The sequence below is a fragment of the Phocoena phocoena genome, chromosome 3 (genome assembly GCF_963924675.1).
Source record: "Phocoena phocoena chromosome 3, mPhoPho1.1, whole genome shotgun sequence".
Classification (NCBI taxonomy): domain Eukaryota; kingdom Metazoa; phylum Chordata; class Mammalia; order Artiodactyla; family Phocoenidae; genus Phocoena; species Phocoena phocoena.
In genome coordinates this window covers 124,448,015-124,469,183 of record NC_089221.1, presented here as the reverse complement: position 1 = coordinate 124,469,183, position 21,169 = coordinate 124,448,015, and the positions used below count along the sequence as shown (strand labels likewise).

General features: G+C 39.7%; 1 protein-coding gene across 1 annotated transcript in view; it reads right to left on the bottom strand.

Annotated features, from left to right (window-relative positions):
• Nucleotides 1–281: 281 nt before the first annotated feature.
• The window catches only part of STK32A (serine/threonine kinase 32A), an 83,703-nt gene continuing 62,815 nt past the window's right edge, over nt 282–21,169 (bottom strand). Inside the window, exons 6-11 of the mRNA XM_065874062.1 lie at nt 15,961–16,058; nt 10,560–10,676; nt 8,055–8,180; nt 6,441–6,569; nt 2,012–2,017; nt 282–350 (exon numbers count right to left, since the gene is read on the bottom strand). Of these exons, the coding sequence (XP_065730134.1) occupies nt 282–350; nt 2,012–2,017; nt 6,441–6,569; nt 8,055–8,180; nt 10,560–10,676; nt 15,961–16,058 (545 nt within the window). The remainder of the gene's footprint in view (nt 351–2,011; nt 2,018–6,440; nt 6,570–8,054; nt 8,181–10,559; nt 10,677–15,960; nt 16,059–21,169) is intronic.

Genomic DNA, 21,169 nt, shown 5'->3' with positions numbered 1-21,169 from the left:
GGTAACTCTTACAAACATCATTGATTTTAAGTGTTGAAGTCCCCATTCTTCTGCCCTTCCCATCAACAGAAACCTGATACTAAGCTAATTTACCTATTACAATTTTTGAAATCTCTTACAAGAAAAAAAAGTTTCTGTATTTTCCAGATTTTCTATCATGGATATGCATCATTTTTGTAATCAGAAAGGAAAAAATGTTTAAAACTATATTAAATCTTTGCAAGTTGAATCTGGCTGAAACACTCCATCATTCGCTGAGCTGCTGTTCTTCCAGGGGTTACTTACTTCTCTCTGTTGAAAATTATGAACTCCTTTTGGACAGATTCAAGGTGCTCTTGAAGAAGGCACATCTTCCGGGTGAATGTTGGAAAAAAAATAGAGGTATAGTTAGCAGACCAGTGAAGATCCTCAAGTAGCCAATAACCTACTGAGTGTCCCTTAACTGAGTGGCCCAAATCGAGGAGGACCAATGTGTCCTCAAAATAGATGCTATCTGAGAGTTTGTAGCAGGAGTGAGACCACAATGAAATTAATAGAGGAGCATATAGGAAAGAAACGGGGAAAAATACATCAACTCTCTGCTCCCCACAATGAGGCAGCAAAGAAGACCTGGGTTATGGTTTATGAGCTTGATGTCTTTCAGCCATTTAGCCCAAGAAACCACAGCTTCAAGGCAGATGGGCACAAGGGTTTATTAAGCTGGTCACCTATTTGCTTCTCATCTCCTGGCCCTCATGTAAAAGGTTTGGAGGTTCTGAAACCAAGTCCCCCTAAAACTGAGTTCCCCTGCCAAGTTTATGATTAATCTCTCCGTCCAAAACTTTATTCCCTTTTCTGTCCTGCCCCTGTCCCCCTCAGGATTCAAAGAGAAGGGGAGACTGAAACTGAGCAGGACCCTGCGGGGCCTTCCCAGGTACAAAAGTCCCTCTGTGCCCCCGTTTTTTCTTTGTAGAGAAAAAAGGCTTTAGTCTCCTAGGCCTTTCCCAAGTTCCAAAGAGCACTGAAGCAGTTAATTATTAGGACAATAGAATCACAGGACTCCCATTTCCTCCTGAAGGGAACTGGATAACAATCTGATGCATATCTTTGAGTTGTTCTGTAGAAACTCAGACCCCCCCAGCCAAGTGGGGGGATGGTGACTAAATGCTGACCAGAGCACGTAGACTCCAGGCTGGTTGGAACCAGAGGGTTGAGATTCTCAAAACATCACCCTGTTCCCTCGCCACCAACCAATCAGAAGAAGGTCCATGAGCTGAACACGCATCCTAGGACCCTCTCTCCTAACACTGTCTTTAAAAAACCCTTGTCTGAAAGCCATCGGGGAGTTTGGGTCTTTTGAGCCCATCCCCTCCTCCCCTTTCACCTTGCTTGACCCCTGCAATAAACCTTTCTCTGCTCTAAACTCAAACATTTCCGTTTGTTTGACCTCACTGTGTGTCAGGCACACAAACTTGGGTTCAACAACAGTTTTGCTTGGATTTAACGAGTAGCCTACAAACATGCCGTCAGGCTGAATTCGGATTGACTGTTCCCTTCAACTGCACTGGGGCTGATTATACTTCAGTTGTGGTGAGCAGCCTTCTTCAGTTGTGACTTTCTCACAGATTTGCAAAGCATTTGCTTTGCTGCTTCACTGTCTGGCTGTCAGTATCTCTAGATGACGTTTCCAACATAATCAGAAAATTTAACCTCAAAGAAATGACCATCACCAGGCCCAGTATAGTATCAGCCCCAGATCAAATGTTTTAAAAGTCTGTAACAAAATACTTCCAAATTACTTCTGATGACAAATATTCTTCTTGAAGGAAAAAATATCATTCATTCATTTTGTTTTTAAATCTAGGAATTAGAAAATACTAAGTCTTCAAGTACTAGAGAGTTTTTTTTTTTTTTTACCTTTCCTGAACAAATAATTAAGTGTTGGGAGAGTAAACTATAAAAAGGAGAGGAAATTTTCAGAGAAGGGGTGGGGGGAAGCAAAACAAAGGAGAGAAAAGAGATTCTGCTACACCTCACTCTTATCCTCAAGTTGGGGTACCTGTAATGCTGGGGGTTTCCAGTATCAGTAGTAGGGGACATGAAGCTATGGGATAAACATGATCTGATAGAGCTCCTTGGAGCAGCAGCTTTACCCCAAGATTGTAGAACAAATATTTTTAACATTTAAATATTACATAAAAATATATAAAATATTACATAATGTCTTAACACATTTATATAATACTTTATATGTTTGGATAAACATGTTTATGTTTTATATATGTTTGTATTTTATACATATACATATACATATTTCTATATGTACGTATTATGTATGTGTTTATATTATAGACATAAAAATATATGTATAATATAAACATAAATAAATACATAAACATACAAAATGTTATATAAAGTTTAACATGAAGATATTTGAAATATTAACATTTTAAAATATTTTAACATTAAAAATCAAGATTATAATCACTAAAATTCAGAAGTTCACTCAAGTTCTTTTCTCTGTCATATAACTCTGTTTTATTTAAACAAAGATGTAAAGTGCACACTCAGATGAGTTTGTGATACGGCACTGCAGGCCCTATGAGGCCCACCCTGGCCCTAAGGGCTCATGTGCCACATGTTCTTTTTCCTCTGCTTTAGTTGGAAAAGTTTAAGAAGTGCAGCTACATGGACAACTCAACAGCAGTAGGCAGAGTATGAGGGAGAGGAGTGGGGAGCAAACAGAATGGAGGAACGAATGAGTCTTATGTGGTTGAGAAGAGAACTACTGATTAAAAAATGTTAGAATGTGCTTCTCAGGGATGACAGAGCAAACAGAGATTAGACTGGTGTAAGTAGAGATGGCATCAGAAATATCTGAAGGGCTTAGAGCAGGTGGAAATCTCAGGAGGCAGAAAAAGAGGACTTAGGTCATTTGCTTCCATAGCAGGCAGACTGGGTGTGTGTCAGTCTTTTTGGTTCTTTACTTTAAAGGGGCTGATGAGCAGAGAGGGTCAGTGGAGAACATCCTGGATGCAAAGAAACGACAGAGGCATCTACTGTGAGCATGAACCAGAGTCATGGAAAAGAATGGAGTTAGAAGTCAGGAAGTCGAGTGGAAAAGTAAAACATAAAAAATGGCTAACTTTTTTTTTTTTAGGGTTAGCACTTTAATTTTTTTTGTTTCTGTTTTTTAATTTTTATTTTATACTGGACTATAGTTGATTTACAACGTTGTGTTAGTTTCGGGTGTACAGCAAAGTGATTCAGTTATACATATAGCTATTCTTTTTCAAATTTCTTTTCCCATTTAGGTTATTACAGAATATTGAGCAGAGTTCCCTGTGTTATACAGTAGGTCCTTATTAGTTATCTATTTTAGATGTAGTAGTGTGTATATGTCAATCCCAAACTCCCAATCCATCCCTCCCCCACTCCGTCTCCCCCTTAGCAGCCACAGGTCTGTTCTCTGTGAGTCTGTTTCTGTTTTGTAGATAAGTTCATTTGTGTCATATTTTAGATTCCACATATAAGTGATATCATATAGTATGTCTTTCTCTTTCTGACTTACTTTACTTAGTATGATAATCTCTAGGTCCATCCATGTTGCTGCAGATGGCATTATTTCATTCTTTTTTATGGCTGAGTAATATTCCATCGTGTATATGTACCACATCTTCTCTAACAACGGCTAGCATTTTGGCAGACATGTACTAATTGACTCAGAACAGTCTATGAAGTAGGTAGCAATACCAACTCCATTTTATAAATGAGGAAACAGAGATACAGGGGGGAAAGGAAAACTTTAGCGCTTTTACTTTATTTAATCACAGCCTGCATTCTACAGCTGTAGATGATAACAGTCACTGCATACCTGAATCACCTGAAGAACATCCTGATGCCCAGGCCACACCCCCAGATTCAGCTGAATGAATGAACAAGCATGATGATAATGTAAGGAGCTGCTAAAATTGACGCTCACATTTTAAAATCCTTGAATAGAGATAAAGTGCTACTTTGAGATTCACCATCTTTCTGATTCTTCTTTGAGGGAAGGCTACTCTTTGTTTTGAAACAAAATCCTTTTTATTTTTAAATGGAGGCTATAAGATTAGGAGAAACTAGAGCAAAATGATGGCACAGGCAGCTCCAAACCCCCAACCCTCAACAGAAACATCAGAAAAACAAACAGAAACTGTTAGGGCCAACACTGTCAGAACTCTGGAAAGCAAGCAAAGGTTTATAGCAACCAGACAAACACTGAATCAGGAAAAAAGCAACTTAAAAATGGTCCTGGTGTTTAAGGAAATCTCTATCAAAATATTATCTGAACACAAGCTAACATAACAAGAGACAGCAGTGGTGATGCATGACAAGGAATAGTCTTTTTGCAGAATAGTTTGTAAAAGTCACTCAAAGATGCAAGTACAGCCTTCAACAATCAAAAAACAGCAAACCCTAGAGAAGGAAGGGGAGAATCTGATTTCTGGAGTTACTGGATTGTAATAGTCAACTAGCAAGTTTTCAACAAAAATACCACAAGGTGTACAAAGAAACAAGAAAGTATGGCCCATTCAAAGAAACCAAATAAACTGACATAAATCATCCCTGAGGAAGCCCAGACATTGGACTTACTAGACAGAGACCCTAAAACAACTATTTTAGGTATGCTCAGATAGTCAAAGGAAACCATATGTTAGGCCACAAAACAGGTCTCAATAGACTTAAAAAGATTAAAATCATACAAAATATTTTCTCTGACCACAATGAATGAAGCTAGAAATCAAAAACAGAAGAACAACTGGAAAATTCACAAACGTGGAAATTAAACAACACATTCTTAAGCAACCGATGTGTCAAAAAATAAATCACAAGAATTAGGAAATATTTTGAGGTGAATGAAAACAAAAATACAACATGCCAAAACTTAAGAGATGCAGAGAAAGGCAGTGCTCAGAGGGAACTTTATAGCTGTAGATATCTACATTAAGAAAGCAGAAATATCTGAAGGTCAAGAATGGCATAGTACAAGGGTTGGGGCGGGGGAAGTAGACAGATCATATAGAGCATGGAAGGCATGGCAAAAGTTACTCACAGATTGCTGTCGTCTCTAAAACTTTAGAAAACTTGTAATGAAGATGATGTCCTGTACTTGGCTACATTTGGGGGTCTGTTAACAGAGGAGCCTGCATAGACAAGCTTTCTAGGTACAAAGGAAGGAGCTGGCCTGGAGAAGCTGGTTGGTTATGATATGAAGAAGAACAGATCATTAGGAGGAAGATGGGTGAAGTAAAAAGCAAGAAGCAAGATGGGTTTGTGGGATAGCTAAGCATTCCTTGGAGGGCCCTAGAAAACACTTAAGGATGGGAATCTGGTAAGAGGCCAGTTCTGTGGACAAACAGGATGTGGACTTTGGTTAACTGACCGTTAAAGGGTATAGTAGCCCCTGAGGACTAGAGAAATTAGGGACATTGAAGATACTTATTTGTTTGAAGAGCTGTTTTCACCACAAGACTATGCAATCTTTGAGAACAGGGATGTCAGTGAATGCAGGAATAATATCTCATCTATATCTCTCTCCAGCGTTGAGCACAGAATGTGGCAGATAATAGGGATTCAATAAAAATAGCCTAAACAATTGGATAGGGGGAGGGATGGAGGGGTGGAGAGATGGAGGAATGGAGGGATGGAGGAATGGAGGGATGGAGAGATGCAGGGATGGAAGAATGCACGACCATTAGTTGAGTGGCTAGGGTGACGGGTGGATGAATGGATGGCCATTAGAGGCAAAATGAATGTTTGTTACTTTACCATCATTATAATACGCAGAACCACACGTATAAAATCCTACTGAGTCCCTGCAGGTTACCGTATTGAAATCTGACCTTGAACTCTGACAGAGGATAATACAGTTAGTTACAAAATTAATTTGACTCAGCCTGAATTCCAGCAATAGTGCTCACCCGTATAAGAGTTCTATCTTTTCTGTGAATAGATACTCCTTACTTCTGCTAGACCCTGATATCACAAAATTCTGGGTCTGGCAAAGAACAGACACCCCCGTCTAGGGTCTGCTGCTCCCAGTGAGTCCTTGGAGTGTGGCCCAAAACAGCCATGTGTGTACTTTAGAACCAGCCCATTTCCATCATTTTAGGGATGGTCACCTGACTTAGGCTTGGCCAATTAGATTTTCTCCCAGGAGATTGCAAAGTTTGAATTGAGAGCTGGGAGAGGGCAGTAAGGGAATCAAGTTAATGGCAGAAACCTAGGGAGGAAGTCCACCTGTGAAATGTTGCTGCCGGGACCCCCAGAGCTGCCCTTTCAGAAGCTGGGGTGTTCATCTCCGCCTCACATTCATGAAGCAGCCAGTTCTTGTGGGATGGCCGCCCACCAGAAGCTCTCCAACGAATTGCAGCTGCCATGAAGATTCCCACGACCCTGGGTCTGAGGGGACTGCTTACCTGAGAGGAATCACATTTCCTCGTTTCCTTCTCCTTCTTGGCCAGGCGCTTTTTTTTCTTGTGAAGAGGCTTGGACTCCAAAATCATTTCTTCGAGCTCAAAGGTGGGGTCGCAATTCAGCCTGCCTTTCTGCAAGGAAGACGGGTTGACTCACTCCTTAGATACCTGTATTTTTCTAAAACTAGACCCAACCGGATAAGGAGAATAACACTCCCTCCTGCAGGAGCAGTCCAAGAATAACCAGCTCGGAGTTGCACTTGAAGTTTGAAATAACTTCTTGCCAGCCTTGCTTTTCATGTTCTTTGATTTTGTATATTTTTCTAAACTCCCAAGGAGCCTTCCATGAGTTAGAAAGGAAATCCTATTATAATTATTTTTCTAAAGTTTGCCTTTGGGGCTGTTTCTTGAAGTGGGTTCAAGGGTAGATCAGAATCACCTGAGTTGATTCCCGGTTCCCCCCAACCAGACCTGGAGAATTAATGTTTCTGAAAACGAGGGCCAGGAAATTGCATGTTTAACGAGCTGCCCAGATGATTCAGATTCAATTAAGTCAGAGAAGTCTAGGTAGAAGGTCTCTCGAGGCAGCGCTCATTGCAGGGTGCGTGGCAGAGCAGAAACAACAGGAAAGGTGCCTAGATCTCCACGGCGTCACGCATCACCCACGGTGCAAGCGGCCCCTGCTGGACCCTGGAGGGTGGCCAGGTAGGACCCCACCCCCCCGCTGCTCCATGAGCTTGTTATTCTGCCAATCTGCCGACAACTGAATGTGTAAAATCAGGCTGTGGGGAGCGAGGGGAGTCAGAGCGCTCACTTGGCCCCTTGGCTGGAGCTTCTGGGTCTGGCTTTTACCAGCCGACTGCGGGAGGCCACAGATACCTTGGCCGGGTATAGACGGTGGGAATTACTTCGCTTTGGCTATTAGTCATTGTGAATATTGGTCCCAGCATAGAACTGCCAGAGGAAGAGGGGTGCATGGTAAAGATAAATACCCCATCCCATCCCCAGCAGCTGTCAGTCCTTTGACTCAGAACTCCTTGGATACAAATTTCTATATCTTTGGAATCAGAGAAAACTTTTTTTTTTAATTGGCAGATTCCCAGAAATGACTGTTTGTAGGATTAGGACTTCTTTCCACTAAAAGTAAGCCACAGGGGCTTCCCTGGTGGCACAGTGGTTGAGAGTCTGCCTGCCGATGCAGGGGACACGGGTTCGTGCCTTGGTCTGGGAGGATCCCAAATGCCGCGGAGCGGCTGGGCCTGTGAGCCATGGCCGCTGAGCCTGCGCGTCCGGAGCCTGTGCCCCGCAACGGGAGAGGCCACAACAGTGAGAGGCCCGCGTAACGCAAAAAAAAAAAAAAAAAAAAAAAAGTAAGCCACAAAACGTGGTTAGGAGCTAGAACTCCCAACATAGATCTAGATTAGAATCCCAACCCAGCTATGTGACTTTGGTGGCCAATCTACCCTGTGTGTGCCTCCGTTTTCTCATCTGTAAAATAGAAATCTGGGCTGTCTTACAACATTGGCGCGTTATCTAATGAGACCATGTGCATATCTGGCACACAGAGTTAATGTGCATTGAATGAGAGTTACTATAGGTTTGTTAAGATTGACTCACGTTAGGAATAAATCCTGGAATGAGCCTCTTCTGCAAAACTGCGTCCCAGTTCATATCATTCATATATGGGAAGTTTTGAACATCTGACAAATGGGAAAATCGTTGGTCTGGATTCGGTTCCAGTAGCTGCCAATGGAATACAAACACCAAGATCATGAGGAAGGGCAAAACTTGGAGTGCAAAAAATCATACAGATTCCCTATGAATATTTCCAAGTATAGGATTGAAGGAAAGAAGTAGTGTTCTCCTTTCTTAGCCCCATAAACAAATAATATAGATGAGTGGTCAGAATGAATTGTAAGTTGGTTTTTGTAAGTTGCAATGTGGTGAGTGAAAATAGCTTGTCCTACTGAGTCAAACTTATGTGTGATTACTGATTCCCCAACTTAGTAATGATGGGGAAGTTTGTTCTCTAAACCTCAGTTTACCCATCTGTAAAAAAGGGATAATAAGCTATTTCATAAGGTTTGCTATGATTAAATCAAGCCATGTATATAAAGTGACCAAGAGAAGGTCTGTTCTTACGTGGAAAATGTACATTGGTTTTAACAAATGAAATTTATTTCACACTAGAAAATTTAGCAGTTTTTACCACTAATCAAAATATACTGGGGTGACACAGATAAGATGTAACTAAGGTTGCTGTGATAGTTCTGGGTTTTATGAACTGGGATTAAAGAATTTTTCCCCTTTAACCACTCCAGAGCCAACATCATTTCAGTCCTGTGGCTCAAATGGAAAATAGCAGTTCCACTTGAGAATGGGCCTGGAGGTGACAGCCGTGGGTCATCAGTGTGCACTTTTGGGATAATAGGAACTAAGGAAAATTTGCTTATGGAAAATGACCCCCGCCCCCATTCTTTATGTTTGACATCACCAATGGCAATATCCCTATTCCAAAACAGAACACTGGACCCATAGACAAGAGACATAGGTTTTGAATTCTTAGCCCCTGAAGCTCTGTTCCTTGACCAGTTACAACCTGGGCAATTTTCTCTCTTCAGAAAAAAGCCAAGGTCCTCCTCTTAGGCTCCTCATTCTTTCTTTCACGTAATTATTCACTACACATGACTGAGCTCTCACTACAGCTGTCCTTAATCTTTCTGGTGAACACAGGCACCTTGAAAAGCTGAGGAAAACTGTGGACCTCATTAATTTAAATACCAAAGTCTACCACCTGTCATACTCTGTGTTAAGTGCTGAGGACACCATGAACGAGTCAGACGTGGTCCTTCCCTCATGCAGCTTAAAGAACAATGGTCATTAACCCAAGAGTCACACACGTGCAATGTATAATTTAAAAGTGTGAAAAATAGGATGAAGGAAAGCTAGTGCTGTGTGATCTGAAAACAGAGGGAGGCTTCCAGAGGAAGTGATACGTGAGCTGAGATCTAAAGCTGTGTTTCTCAAGCTATGCAGAAGGGCCAGTTATTTCTCTTTGTTTGTTTGGTTTAATTTCCAACCCACTGAAGTCAATATGTGGTGTTACTGTGTATGGCTGGTGTAGAACACCACACTGTGTGCAACTTGTGATTTGAGTTCAACATCACTGCATAGGCTTGGACCCTATTCAGTGAGATGAGTCCACTGACCATGTGCTTTGAGGTATCAGAGGTATCAAGTTGCTATAAAAGTTTTAAAATACTTCCCTCAGTTTCTATACATGTTATGGACCTGTTGGAAGTAATTCATGGACTTGAACCAGTCAGTGAATCGCATTAGTAGTACTGACCTAAAGGAGGGAGCTGGAAGAGCTGGGGATGGGAGCAATGTTCTAGGCAATGAGACTAGCATGTGCAAAGGCCCTGTGGTTAGAGAATGATATATGAGGGTGAGGAGGGGGAGGGCAAAGAGGAGAGAAAAGAAGCTCAAAGCAGTTTTTAGTCAAAAGGGGGACAACAGTCCAAAATAAGACTTGAGGGGTAATTAGAACCTTTATACCATACAAATAATTTTGATCTTTATTCTAAGAACAATGGGAAGGCGGTAAACTTTGTATTGAACAGATCCCTATGGGGCATAGCAGAGAAGACAATGGAGTGTATAAAAGTGTACAGGGGCAAACCAGTGAAAAGGCAAGACTTGATGGCAGTAGGACTAGGAAGATAGATGGAGAGAAGTGACAGATCCAGAAGACATTTAAAAGGTCAAATATGAACATGGTGATGAACTGGGTATGTGGATGATGAATGATTTCTGGTTCTGGCTTATATTAGTGGGTGGACGGAGACGCCAGAGCAGGAACGCTGGAGAAAGTCCAGGAAATAATGAGTTCAAGAATTCCATTTGGCACATGGAGTTTGAGACGTCTTTGGGACATTTAAGAGGACACGTGTGTCGCCTTATTAATGAAGCCATGTATTTGAAAGCTCTTAGCTGCAAAACCCACTCTGGAAATGTATTTATCATGACTGCCTCCGATATTGTAACTTAACTTTTAACTTCAAACCAGAGCATGTGCTTCATTTTTATCACTTCCTTTTGTCATGCATTTGTCCTTCTTACCTTTTTAAGAAGTGACACCATTTCCTGTGACCAGGCAGAAGGGTAAGTCACAAGCGCCGTCTCAAACATGTGTGCAATTTCCTTGCTGGAGGTACTGGAGCGAATATGATACGGTCTCTTAAGGGAGAGAAGTAAGAGTCTTCATTTTTAAAGGGTAAAAGAAAAAATGTTCCTTTGCAAATGCTTCCAAGCTCAATTTTCAACTAGTAAAATCTAAATAGCATTTTCTAATCCCCTCCAGCCAATTGTTGTGTTGCCATATGCGTATGTGGTCCACGGTTGCCAGATTTCCTACTTTTAAAAAAGCGTACCAGAAATCTATACATCCTTGTGAAATCTTGGAATTTTTAAAAGTTGGTAACCCTCTGGGTCAAAGGAAACATTTCTGTGGGCTAAATCCACGTCTGAGATGTCAGTTTGGAACTGTTTTGTAAGGTTAACTAATGTAAGTATTTACCTAAAACACTGGACAAGCGCTCAGTAAATGGAAATTTAAAAAATTGTTATTTAAGTGTTGATTATAAAGAGATTCAGAGTTTTGCCATACACACACCTCTTTTTACTTCTTCGAATCATAATGACTAAGCTCAGGTTAGAAGGTTACCCAGAAGACTTCAACCCCAGTTCCAAATGCTATGAGCTGCTAGTACTACGGAGTGGGGTGGAGAATTTTGTGATGAGGCAAAAGTATTTTTACCCCTGAGAGAACCAGATTCTTCTACAGTCCTAACTTGGGGGGAAAAGAAATTAAACAAAACGGTGGCTTTGTTATAATTTTCACAGATATCCACTAGAGGGCAGCCTTTACCTACATTGATTTCTCTTTCATAAAGGATTCACCCTGGGATTGTCTCTCTTTATGTGAAGTGAGCTACTTAAAGCTAGAGATTTTACCGTATTCACATTTTTGCCCATGGGACCTAGCACCTAGTGAGTGCTCATTACATGTTTGTTGAATGAACACAGTTTTCATATTAGATTAACCAACAATAGGACAGTGAATATGGATATGTACATTTATCAAGTGCCTGACTCTTTCGAGATAATGACTGTGGACCGATTTCTCCCAACTAAATTGGGAGAAATGGAGGAGTTTAATTTTTTCCTTGTTGTACATCATTACTAAAAGGTAACATAATGTAATTAAGTGTTGGAGCTCTGAAGGCAAAAGGATTTGAGCGCTAAACTGGGTCAGTCAATTTGAGTTTCAATTCCTTCATCTGTAAGATGAAGTTACTTCTGTAAAATGAACCACCTTAGGGGAGTGTGGGGAAAATTAAATCACATAATACATGTAAAGTTCTCAATAGAGTGGCTAATATATATTAGACATAATACAGGAGAGATATGATTATTGACATAAAGGATGGTGGCTATAAATGTAAATAATGAACAGCAAGATGAGTTATCAACAAAGGTGATGTGAAGGAAGGCTTAAGTCTATGCATGGCATGTCAACAGCAGTTACCCAGGGAACCAGGAAGTGCTAGGGGTTGACTCCCTAAAAGGGAGATTGCCCAAACTTTATTTTTTTAATGCAACGTTTAAAAACCCCTGCCGCATATTTTCTTCCCTCAAGACTGAATAAAGGACCATAGTTAATTCATTTGTCTGAGTAATGATACAGTGGAAATAACCCTTGTAACTCAATATCAGAAAAAGAGTGCCGGGTACCTTATCAGCGTCATCAATGTTTATTGACTGTTTGCAAGCCAAGGGCACTGTGGGTCACTACATGTGATTCACTGCATGTTTACCATTAAGAGCTGGGGCAGGTTGGCACACCAAGTTTCCCGGGTTATATGTATGTGCACATATATTTTTTCTTTTTTCTAATTTTCTTTAATTCATTGATGTCTCGAAACCTGCTTTTGAGACATCTAAAAACAAAATGCTTTGATAAACTAATAAAGGAACTGACAAATGCCACAAGCAAATGGTTTAAGTATGTTGTGTTTTTTTCATTTACTTTAGGCCATATGACTGAATGTAATATACATATATTTAAATCCTCATGCTCTGTCGACTTGTTCAAAATAGTCAAATTACCTTTGTCTTATACAGTAATGTATGTTTCTAGTTCCAAACTTTAAAATCCACATTAAGCCATCAACAACCAGAGCTTTATATTTATTCATTTACCAAATATTGATTGAATGCCTATCATGTCCTGCACCTCTGCTGGGCCCTGGGGATACAATGAAGACAGGACAGATGGGATTTCTACAGTGGTAGAGCCTACAGTCTACTCAGCAAAACCATAAATAATAAGAGAGACTGTACACACACACACACACACACACATCAATGGAATACATGCTATAAAGAAAAATTATAGTGTGCAATGACAGGATATAGCAGACAGTTTTAGGGCAGCATATAAATTAAGAATGAGAATGTAAAAAATAACCAAGGTGGAAAAGGGAAAACGTTAGATGGGACAAAGTGAGGTGTTGTGATTATAGTCTTATTTCAGGAGTACAAAAGCAAAAGAGCTGCAGCCAAGGGTGTACAATTAGTGCAAAACGACGTACTTCCCTATCATAAGCTAATACTATGGACAATACAAAATTAGAGAAGACGTGGACCTTGCCTTTACAATGGCAGTGCAAGCGGGGACACAGAGAGATGACAAAGCAGCTTAAGGGCTACGGGACCATGGTCAGGACAAGATCAGACACCACAGGGAAGTTTCAGGCACATTTCCCTTTGAAGCATATATTGTTCTCTTAATCACAATTTGTAAATGTGGAGGAAATGATTGTTTAGCACCCTTCCTCTGTGGTTTAGTTGTGTTGCTAGTTGTAATTAAATGTTGGTATTTCATTTCTTCAGATTAGCTATATTTTGAAACATAATTACATGCAGGCTCCTTGGTGATTCTTTGTGAGAATGTGTCAGAATTGTTTTGTAGTGACTTGTTCCTCTGTACTTTCAACAAGCATTTGTTATGTACCTGTTGAAAGCTAAATATTGTGGATAATACTAAACTGTATAAAACACTGGCTCCACCTTTAATAAATTTACAGTCTGATGATATAGAAGAGATTAAAACCATAAAAATAGATATATCTGGGGCTTCCCTGGTGGCACAGTGGTTGAGAGTCCGCCTGCCGATGCAGGGGACACGGGTTCGTGCCCCGGTCCGGGAGGATCCCACATGCCGCGGATCCCACATGCCGCGGAGCGGCTGGGCCCGTGAGCCATGGCCGCTGAGCCTGCGCGTCCGGAGCCTGTGCTCCGCAACGGGAGAGGCCACAACAGTGAGAGGCCCGCGTACCGCAAAAAAAAAAAAAATAATAATAAGATATATCTGGAAAAATTTACAAGGGTGATACATTTGCGAAATGGATTTAATCCTAAAATGTAAAATAGATTTACGTGTTCTGATGTAGAAAGTTCTACATTTTATTTTAAGTGGAAAAAAAAAGTCTCAACAGGTTAAAGCATAATTCTCTTTTTACTGAAACAACAGTTAACTATGTATATGCGCATGTATGTGAAAACGTTATCCTTATAAAATCAGAAAAGGTTTGGAAGTAAATACAAGCTGTTAATTCTAGAAGATGAGATTGGAAGGTCAAATGAGTTTTTAATTTCTTAATTGAGAATTTTCTAAATCTGTCCTTTCTTAGAAATGATCAATATACATGAGATATAAGGATTCTGTTCTACAATTAAGACACATCCTTAACTTTACTCAAACTTAATTTAGCAATTTCCAAACTTATTCAAAGAGTGATTTTTTTTAAAAAAAGACCAGGGCTTATCTTAGGAAATACCTTTATAGGCAAAGGAACAAGAGGAAAAGAGCTCCAAGGGATGCCTCGAGACAGGAGGGAGTCCAAAGAGTCTGAAGTGAGTTTGTGAAGAGTCAGGGTCATTCAAATTGAAGCAAAATCTGAAAAGTTAACATGGTTCTAACGGGCAAAGAATGCCAAGCTAAGGTGTCTGAAGAGTGTCGGGGAGGAGAGGGGTGGGTAAGGCAGGTGAAGGGTGTGTGTGTGTGTGTGTGTGTATGTGTGTGTGTGAGTATATGAGGCATTAGGGAGTAACAGCATTTTTTTTAACATGAAAAGTTATATCTGTGCTTTACAAAAAAGAATCTGCATTCCCATGTTCATTGCAGCATTATTCACAATAGCCAAGGCACAGAAACAGCGTAAATATCCATCAACAGATGAATGAATAAAGATGTGTGTGTACATGATATACATATATATATTTATACACCCACATATATACATATATTTATAATATATACTTATATATGGTATTATATATTTACACATCATATTCATTATATATGGATAAATTATAAATGAATAATGGAATATTATATATAACATATCTAATACATATTCATATACAATATATATGAATAATGGAATATTATTCAGCCATAAAAAAGGAGATCCTGCCATTTGCAGCAACATGGACAGAACTTGAGTCCAATACACAAACTGAAACAAGTCAGACAGAGAAGACAAATAACTGCATCGTATCACTTACACATGGAATCTTAAAAAAAAAAAAAAATTCAAACACAAAGAAACAGAGAGTAGAATAGTTGCCAGGGGTTGAGGGTGGGGAAAATAGGGAGAGGTTGGTAAAAGGGTACAAACTTTCAGTTGTGAGCCGAATAAGATCTGAGGATCTAAGTGTAACATAGTCACTATAGCTGATAACCCCGAATTTATATACGTAGATATGAATTCAGCAACCTAACAGTAACTATGCTTCACCTTTCCTAAGCAGAAAACGAAAAGAAAAATGGATCTGCCAGTGTTAATACATTGTCAGTTACATCAAATCACAGGGAACTACCACGAGGTACAATAATATGGGAGGGAGAAAAAAAATCTTTTCTTAGCAAAATTCTTCCTAGGCATTTTCTTAGTTTAAGAAATGTTTCTTCTAAAAGGAAACTACTCTAATTAGCCATTGAACCCAGAACTCAAGAGGCAAATGGAAGACAGGAATCCAACAAGACAGGGCATGAATTGTGTTGTATTAATAATTCACACTGAATCAGAGCCCTGGACTCTGACTGCAAAATTATTTTCTTTAAACAAACAAATATATTTATATAAGATATGGAGTGACATGTATTGATTTTCCCTCTCTGGGAGTTAGTAATATCCCTATAATTCATTTAATTTTATCTGCATAATTTAATGTCAACTCACATGCTTGGCCCCATATGTAGGAGAGTGAATTAATTATGGGCGGAAATCCCAAGGGTTGTTACCAGCATCACATGGCATTGTTGCTTTCATCTCTGAAACAAACTACTTGACTTTTGGCAAAAAAAAAAAAAAAAAAAAAAGAATCAATCCTTTCACTGTAAAAATGAAACTTGCTGGAAGAGTAACTGAAGAGAAATGTAATTCTACTGTACCCGGCCTCTCAACAGCTCATATGCTGTCACTCCCAGTGACCACCAGTCAACAGCAAAGGAATAACCTGCTTCTCTTCTGGAGTTGAACATCTCAGGTGCTGAAAAACACAGAAGAGTTAGGTCAGTTTTACTCCCTGAGACATTAACAAATCTATCTTCCCAACATGTTCCTCCAAAGGCAAATTACCAGGGAAAAGGGTACCAACACTTTTATGTGTGTTTATCATCCATTGCTAGATTGCTCACTGCAGGCAAAAGTTTCTAATTTTCTAGTCTTTCTCATTCATCACCAACACACACAGGCATACACAGCCCTTAATGGACAAATTCTTCTCTGACTTAGAACATGCACCTATGAAAACTTGGATCCCATCAGGCCTCAAATGTGTGGCTGACTCTGAAAGCAGGAAGGCTGAGAAGAGGTTATATTCATTGTCTTGATTTGGAAGGGTTGTGATCAGGCCGTAAATTGGTATTACTGCTGCAGACATTGTTCAGAATTTAGCTGCAACTACATGGGATTGACTCTCCATCTCAGAGTCCTCTGGAAGAGGCAAAGGCAGCATTTGCAGCCTGTACTGGGGCTGAGGGAGAGGAGAAAGGGTGGGGCACTCTGAGAGAGACATGGTTTTCCATCACTTGTGGGGCATTTACCCTTTGTCCCATAGTTCTGTGAATTGGCTCCAGTGGAAGGCAGAACCTCAGTCAATCTTACCCCAGTGGAGACCCCTAGTTATGTGTTCTCTAACACACTGAGAACCTTCTACCTTCTACACACCCTTCCAAGAATGTACCTAACTCCCGAGGGATGGAGTGGGGAAAATGAAGTACAAAGCAAAGGCAGGTCTCTTCTCTGTTTGCTTGTCCAGTACCGAATCTGGCATCTAGTGTCACTCAACAGAAACTGGTTAAAAGAAGGAACAATACTGAATCAAGCCCTGGTTGCAAACATTAGCTGAAACCAGGCTGTGTGTGTTCACCAACTGCCTTCACCACTTATTGTGACCTTAAACGAGTCAGTGGGCTGAGCTTGAGAATCTTCACCAGCAAAATCAGAACAATGAGAAGGCAGTTCCTACAGAGGTGAGAAACTAAGTGAGATAATGATGCATGCCAAAATCTCAGCACAGTGTCTGGCACCTGGAAAGGACTCAAAAAGCTAGGCATTCTTCTAGAGAGGCAAACATCCATAATAATGGGAATTTTACCTAGCCAAAAGTTGCACACTTGACCCAAGCCTCTGGTAGTAAGGTGCTGGCTCTGGACAAAGGAAATTGGTGTGATGTGGGACCTGCATACAGGTTTGCCCTGCCTGGTGCACTCAATTTCAAGGAAAATCCTGTGGGCAACATCCAATTAGAGAGGTAGAATGTTGACATCCCAACGTCCAGGGTTGACCCAGACTATAAAAGCCCGCCGTAGCGGAACTAAGGAAGCTTCATTCCCTGGTGGATTCACCTTTCATGCGTCACTGCATTCTTTCTGCAAGTCACAGCTCCCCATGCAATTTGGGAGATAATGGTCCTGAACCCACGGTGCTCCCACAGACTGGATGGAGTGGGCTATACTTCTGCTTTCCCTTATCAGTATCTCACAGCAAGTCATCTGTAGATGACGTAGTCCCTCCAGGTATCTCAGAGAAGCTGCAGAGAACTTTGAGGGTTAAACAGACAGCTGTGCTAAGAAATTATCCACCAGCATAAACATCACTCTGTGAAAGCTGTGTATTCTGTCGTCTTGGACCACCCTTGGAGTTTATACGAGTAGAATCCTCTTCTACTTACTGTTTTCCGGCATGAAGATACTTGAATATGCATTCATTCATTCAACAAATATTCATGCTATGCTAGGCATTAAGGAATTTTGGAAGAACACTAAGAAAAAACATGATGGCAACATACAAAAGCATAACAGATGGGTAATTCTTTGAGCCCTCAAAGAGCTGAAAAGTCAGGGCAGGGAGATGCTGAGGGCTTCCATCAACCCTGCAGGAGGACTCCTTGCTCCTGAGATGGTACAAGTAGAGGTGGAGAGGGACTAAGTTTCCTTCAAAAAGACGTTGAGTATTTCATTTAGTTCTTAAACTATTTCCATACTTCCATTCAGAAAAGTAAATATAACATAAAAGAAAAATTAACAAGCATTTATAAGTAAATGGCCACGTAACCTTACCCAGGGCACAATATAGAATCTTGACTCCACCACTGGGTCCTGTCCTGTTTACAACCATAGAAGTAACCACTATCCTGAATTTCTGTCGGTAATTTTCTTCTTGCCTTTCTACATAGATTTACTACCTGCATATGCATTTCTAAGCAACACCTTAGTTTTGCCTATTTTAGTAATACATATGTTATATGTATGTTGTGTATATATATGTGTATATGACATTATGTATATATAACAGATGTGTGTATAACATGTACATGTATTTGTGCATATATATAACGTGTGTGTGTGTGTGTTAAATCTTACTGCTTGTTTTCTTCAGTGACTTTTCTTGTTCAACATTATGTGTATAAAATTTATCCAACTTGCTGCACATAGTTTGTTCACATTCAAAGCCATACGAATACACTGTCATTTACCTCCTTTCCTACTTTTAATAGCCATTTGGACTGTTTTCAATTTGGAGTATTTTGAGTAATGCTCTCATGAACATTCCTGCACATGTAAGACTCCTCTAAGTCCACACGTCTTTAGGTTACATTTCTGGGAGGGGAAATTCTGGGATGGGCTGTGCATCTTCACCCATGCTAGATAATGCCAAACTATTTACCACAGTGGTTGTACCAATTAACGCTCTGACTAGCAACGCATGAGACTTTGCTCAACTTCCTTATCCACTCTCGACATTAACTAACTTTGTGACTTTTCCAATCTAGTGGGCATGTAATGGTCTTCCATTGTGGTTTAAATTGGCATTCCCCTGATTGCTAATAAGCTTGCCCATGCTTTAATACATTTATTAGCTATTTGGATTTCCATTATTTGGCTTTCAGATTTTAAAGCAACTGGACAGTAGATTCTGCTCAGGACATAAAGAAAGGGGACAAAAACTGATACATAAATATAGTACAACAGAAATAATTGATGGAATTTACAAAAATGATTCTAAATTTCCTCTATAAAATATGTGAATAATAAAGGTTTTCTGAAAAAGGATAAAGGGACTTGCATTCCATGTGTTAAACCACATTGTAAAGCTACAATAATTGATTTGAAAGCCACAGAATACAGATGCTAGTATATAAAAATACTTAGTTTATGATGAACATGTTTCAAATCAGCATGTATGGGATCTTATTTGATACATGGTCTCAAAACAATTATTTAAGAATATAACAAAAATGAAGTCACATCCTTACTGTATATCTTACCACATATATAGCTGGATTAAGAAAAATTAAACTATAACAAAAATAAGAATATAGGTAACCATGTCTAAAATCTAGAGGTAAGAAGATCTTGCCAAGAATATCATCAAAGGTAGAAGCTATAAAGGAAAAAGACTAATGGAAGCAACCTAAGTGTCCATCAACAGATGAATGGATAAAGAAGATGTGGCACATATATACCATGGAATACTGCTCAGCCATAAAAAGAAACGAAATTGAGTTATTTGTAGTGAGGTGGATGGACCTAGAGTCTGTCATACAGAGCGAAGTAAGTCAGAAAGAGAAAAACAAATACTATATGCTAACCCATATATATGGAATCTTAAAAAAAAAAAAAAGGTCATGAAGAACCTAGGGGCAAGATAGGAATAAAGACACAGACCTACTAGAGAATGGACTTGAGGACACAGGGAAGGGGAAGGGTAAGCTGTGACAGAGAGAGAGGCATGGACATATATACACTACCAAATGTAAAATAGATAGCTAGTGGGAAGCAGCTGCATAGCACAGGGAGATCAGCTGGGTGCTTTGTGACCGCCTGGAGGGGTGGGATAGGGAGGGTGGGAGGGAGGGAGCCGCAAGAGAGAAGAGATATGGGAACATATGTATATGTATAACTGATTCATTTTGTTATAAAGCAGAAACTAACACCATTGTAAAGCAATTATACTCCAATAAAGATGTTAAAAAAATTAAAAAAATAAAAATGAAAAATACAACAAACTAGTGAATATAACGAAAAAGAAGCAGATTCACAGTTATAGAGAACAAACTAGTGGTCACCAGTGGGGGGAGGGAAGAGAGGAGGGGCAATATGGGGGGAGGGGCAATATAAGGGTAGGGGATTAAAATGTACAAACTACTGTTAGGTATAAAATAAGCTCCAAGTACATACTGTGCAACACAGGGAATATAGCCAATATTTTATAATAACTATAAATGGAGTAGAACCTTTAAAAATAAAAAAAAATAGACTACAAAAGACTGACTAAGGGTTTGATGTTAGAAACATTGTTTTCATGTCAAAAATGCTATAAGAACAGCAACTAAAAAGTAGGAAATTATATTTATAACACATGATACATTAGAATTTAATATCCTTTATATATAAAGGTCAAGAATTCTTTACATAATAAGAAATAGACAAAAATGTATTAACTAATAGAAAATGGGCAAAGAACATGAACAGGCAACTTACAGAAGAATTAAAATAAAAGCAATTTTAATGTCATAATGAGGTACCGTTTTCACTTATCTTTTTTGCGAAGATTAAGGTATTGACAGTGCAGCCCTGGTGAGGATGCAAGGAAGTAAATATCCTCAGATGCTTCCAGAGCAAATGAGTAGAAATCAACGCAAACTTTCAGGAGGGAAATGCATTAACGTATATACCCTTTGACCAGAAATTCCTTGAATGGGGATTTATCACGGGAAATAAGTTGTAGCACATATTTCTGCTAACAGGATTTTTATCACAAATTTAGTTATATTTCAAAATGAGAAATAACCTAAAATTCAACAATAAAGAATTGGTTCAATAGATTTTGATGCAGCCCTCTAATTCTGTAGCACGTGAACATTAAAAACGATAGTTATATATATGGGCCTGGAAAAATAAGTAGTGTCAGTTGTGCAGAGCCGGGCTCTGAAGTCAGAGAGTAGTGGTTTCCGTTCTGGCTGAGACACGCTTATTGCCAGGAGGCGGAGAGATAGCACAGCAGCGTGTGGAGGGTTAGACTCTAGCATCCCTCACTGAATTGCTTTTAGTTTAAATGATGTCACACGTGCACTTAGGCCAGTGCTTGGCCAAT